At 42.4% G+C, this 4,389-nt stretch overlaps 1 protein-coding gene across 1 annotated transcript in view; it reads right to left on the reverse strand.

The window, feature by feature from the left end:
- Nucleotides 1–326: 326 nt before the first annotated feature.
- nau (myogenic-determination protein nautilus) overlaps nt 327–4,389 on the reverse strand; it is a gene marked incomplete in the record, with an annotated part of 59,260 nt that continues 55,197 nt past the window's right edge. The window contains 1 exon segment of the mRNA XM_070133271.1: nt 327–1,602. Within this exon segment, the coding sequence (XP_069989372.1) occupies nt 1,463–1,602 (140 nt within the window).

Here is a 4,389-nt window from a genome sequence, read left to right on the forward strand (position 1 = left end):
CTATATCTTATATCCACCGCATTGTACTTATGTGTTTACAGACATTCTCATTACAATCACTATTCTGTCAGTGTCCACAACATCATATCCACTCCAAGAGAATGTACTGTACACGTATTCAATACAAATATGTGCGGTTTCATTACAAATTCTGTTTCTTTGGTCCTTGTCGTGTGTGTGTGAATTCTTATAAAGCACTGTCTTTTTTTTTGGTAGTTCTTGGTCGCTTATAACAACGAAATGAAAGAGAGAAAGAGAGGTACTGATGAATCAAAAGAGAGAAAAGAAACGAAGAGAGAGAGAGAAAAGAAAAAATGATTCGAATATTATTTTTTTTCTTTTACCTTTTTCTTCTCTTTAATTTTTCTGCATATCACAGTCAATCAATATTTCACTCAATCTTTTGTCTTTTATATATTTTGGTAATTTCCTTTCCCTGTTTCTTATCAAAGCACATAATTTCACAATTATTCTCTCCTTTTCTCGTTTCTCTCTTTCCTTCTTTCTCTCTGTCTTTCTGTCTTTCTTTCTCTCTCTCGTTTCTTCTTGTTCTCTCTCTTTCCTTTTGGTCCTTCCCGTTCTGGACCCGAGAGGAAGTCCAGTCTTCGAGTCGTTGGGAGAAGCGGCCACCACGACGCAGGGAGCAAGGAGGGACGAGTAGGTTGGTACGACCTGGACGACGAGATGACGATGACGGCGGCGATGACGACGACGAAGGCGACGACGACGATGACGACGACGGCGATGATGACGACGATGACAACGACGTAGACGGCTACAGCGACGACGGCGGCGATGAAGACGACGTCGACGACTACCGCGACGACGGCGGCGATGAAGATGACGACGCCAACGATGTCGGCGACGAGGACGACCTCACAGCGCAGCCGACACCGCAGTTCCTTCATCTAAACGACTTAATCGACTCGTAGTCCACCCAGGCGAATTACCACAATTCACCTACTCCAGAACGACCCACGGCTCACGACATCTCATCCTCTTCCTGGACGACCCACTCCTCCTCCTCTTCCTGAACGACCCACTCCTCCTCTTCCTGAACGACCCACTCCTCTTCTTCCTGAACCGACCCATTCATCCTCTTCCTCCTGAACGACCCACTCCTCCTCTTCTTCCTGAACCGACCCACTCCTCCTCTTCCTGGACGACCCACTCCGCCTCTTCCTCATGAACCGACCCACTCATCCTCTTCCTCCTGAACGACCCACTCCTCCTCTTCTTCCTGAACGGCCCACTCCTCCTCTTCCTCCTGAACGACCCACTCCTCTTCTTCCTCCTGAACGACCCACTCCTCTTCCTAGACGACCCACTCCTCTTCCTCCTGAACCGACCCACTCCTCCTCCTCTCCCTCCTGAACCGACCCACTCCTCCTCTTCTTCCTGAACCGACCCACTCCTCCTCCTCTTCCTGGACGACCCACTCTTCCTCTTCCTCCTGAACGACCTAAGAACTCTTATCAGTGACGCTGCTGATGATGCCCGTGTTAGCCGGACTGATGGACTCGACGATGAGGGAGAGGCAGTCCAGGCTGGAGGTCGAGGAGGCCCCGCCGCCCCCGCCGCTCGCGCCGCCGTGGTCCTGACCTGCGGGGAGGGAGGTCAGGTCAAAGGTCATGGATAATATTAGAATCGGTGGAAAGAATCTTGTGACCTGCGGGGAGGGAGGTCAGGTCAAAGGTCATGGAAAATATTAGAGTTGATAAAAAAAAGAATCTCATGACCTGCGAGGAGGGAGGTCAGGTCAAAGGTCATGGATAATATTAGAATCAGGGGAAAGAATCTTGTGATCTGCGGGGAGGGAGGTCAAGTTAAAGGTCATGGAAAATATTAGAGTTGATAAAAAAAAAGAATCTCATGACCTGCGAGGAGGGAGGTCAGGTCAAAGGTCATAGTAAATATTAGAATTGATGAAAAGAATATCATGGCCTGCAGGGAGGGAGGTCAGGTTAAAGGTCATGGATAATATTAGAATTAATGGAAAGAATCTTGTGATCTGCGGGGAGGGAGGTCAGGTCAAAGGTCATGGAAAATATTAGAGTTGATAAAAAAATCTCATGACCTGCGAGGAGGGAGGTCAGGTTAAAGTTATGGAAAATATTATAACTGATAAAAAAAGAATCTCATTGGGGCAGAGGTCATACTTAGGTCAAAGATCATGAAAAATATTGATTTTTTTCCCATAATAAACCTTACCTGTACATGTAAGGTTACCGATACCGAGAATATGTTAATTATTATTATTATTATTAATGATTACAACATTTGAAAAGAAAGGCCAAAAGACAACAAAAATACTGTCAGTCATAAAATTCTTTAATAAATTCATAAGCAAAAACACCGAAGAATAGTGTTTAATATATTAGGCATTACACAGCATTGAAAGTTGGTTTCTGATAGTGATTTGATAAACAATTTGATAACGAGATACAGAATGACAATAATCCATAAATTATTCAATATAACAAGAAAGACATTTTGTAACGTTACGTAGAAATATATGATGTTTCGTAGTAGTATTAAATGTGTAAACTGTTTCATAAAATTATAAAGTGTTGTAAAGTGTTTTGTAACATTATACGTCATTTGATAACATGAGGTGAACTGTTTGTAATACTAAATAATCTAAATAACATTAAATAAACTGTCTTTGATATCATATGAATTATTTGATAACATTATATTAATTGTTTGATGAGATTTTAGAGATCATTTGGTGATGGCAAAGAGACAGATAGATAGATAGATAGAGATAAGTGGAGAGACAGACAGATAGTTAGATAGAATGGTAGGTAGATAGATAATTAGATAGATAGATAAATGACTAGGTGAATAGATGGGCAGACAAACAGATAGAGAATCAGAGAGAATTCATGTGTCCTAAGTACTATACATATACATATATATATATATATATATATATATATATATATATATATATATATATATATATATATATATATATATATATATATATATATATATATATATATATATATGTCTATCTGTATCTGTCTATCTATCTCTATTTATATATACATAACCGACACATCTGCGCGACTGTACACAAATTCCCGGTCCACATATAGCGTTCTCCCTTAATTCTCCTTAATTCTCTGCCAGCCATCACTCAGCCAGGGATCTTTGGCGTCAAAAAAGGATTCTCTATAATGACCCTTTTCCCTGATCTACTACTCCCTCCCTTTCACCCTTATCCCCTTATCCCTCCCCTTTTACCCATTTTGCTACACCTTACCTTCCGTGTAGTGTCGTGGTCTCCTTCTCGACTCCCTTTATCCTATTTTTTTCATTCTAGTTTACCTCTCTCTTACTCTTAATCGTCACCCTTTACTCCTTATTCCAGACTCTTTTTCCCTTCACTATTTCTGCACTCTTCTTCTTTACCCTTAAACCTCCCTTCCTCCCTTTACTATCCATTCACTCTTCTTTTCCCTTAAACGTCCCTTCCTTCCCTTCACTCTTCTTCACCCTTAAACCTCCCTTCCTTCCCTTCACTAATCTTTCACTCTTCTTCTTTTCCCTTAAACCTCCCTTCCTACCACCCCTTCCCCTCACACCCTCACCCTTAAGGCACTCTTACACCCTTACTCTCTACCCCCTCCCTCCCTTTCATCCTTCACCCTTACTCTCTACCTCCTCCTTCCCTTTCATCCTTCACCCTCACTCTCTACCTCCTCCTTCATCCTTCACCCTTACTCTCTACCTCCTCCTTCCCTTCTTCCCTCCCCCTTACCCTCCCAGGCACGTCCTCCCTCTGGTGACTCCCTCACTCTTCCCCTTTCTCCCTCTCCCCTCGTTCGGAACGGCCTTCTCGCTCACTCTAATTCTTTCCCTAACTTATTACCGGTTTATGGGTGTACTTTATTTTACAGTTCTCTTTTGGGTTGTGCGTTGACTAGACACATCTGAATATGTGCGTGTGTGTTTATATTTAAAAAGGCGTATGTGTGTGTAACGTAATGTACGCACAGTCACATTCACACTAACACACATACACGCACACACACACACATATATCTGTATATATATACATATATATGTATATGTATACTATGCATGACTGATTATTTCCTTCCATTCGGTCCCTATCTCTGTCTATGTGCCTGATATTTCCCCTCTGTTCCTTCCACCCTCTCCCTCTCCACCTTCCTCTCTCTCTCTCTCCTTCTCCTCTCTCTCTCTCCTTCTCCTTTCTCTTTCTCTTGCTTCCCCAATCTCCTGCAAACGTTGAACCCAATCTCTAATCCCTATTTTATGAGTGGCATTTACTCTCTCCTTATTTTCCTCTTCTGGGCGATTACTATGTCAAGTCTAACGTGAGGTAAAGCTTTTTGCTGCAAGAATAACTGCTTT

The sequence above is a fragment of the Penaeus vannamei genome, chromosome 2 (assembly GCF_042767895.1).
Source record: "Penaeus vannamei isolate JL-2024 chromosome 2, ASM4276789v1, whole genome shotgun sequence".
Classification (NCBI taxonomy): domain Eukaryota; kingdom Metazoa; phylum Arthropoda; class Malacostraca; order Decapoda; family Penaeidae; genus Penaeus; species Penaeus vannamei.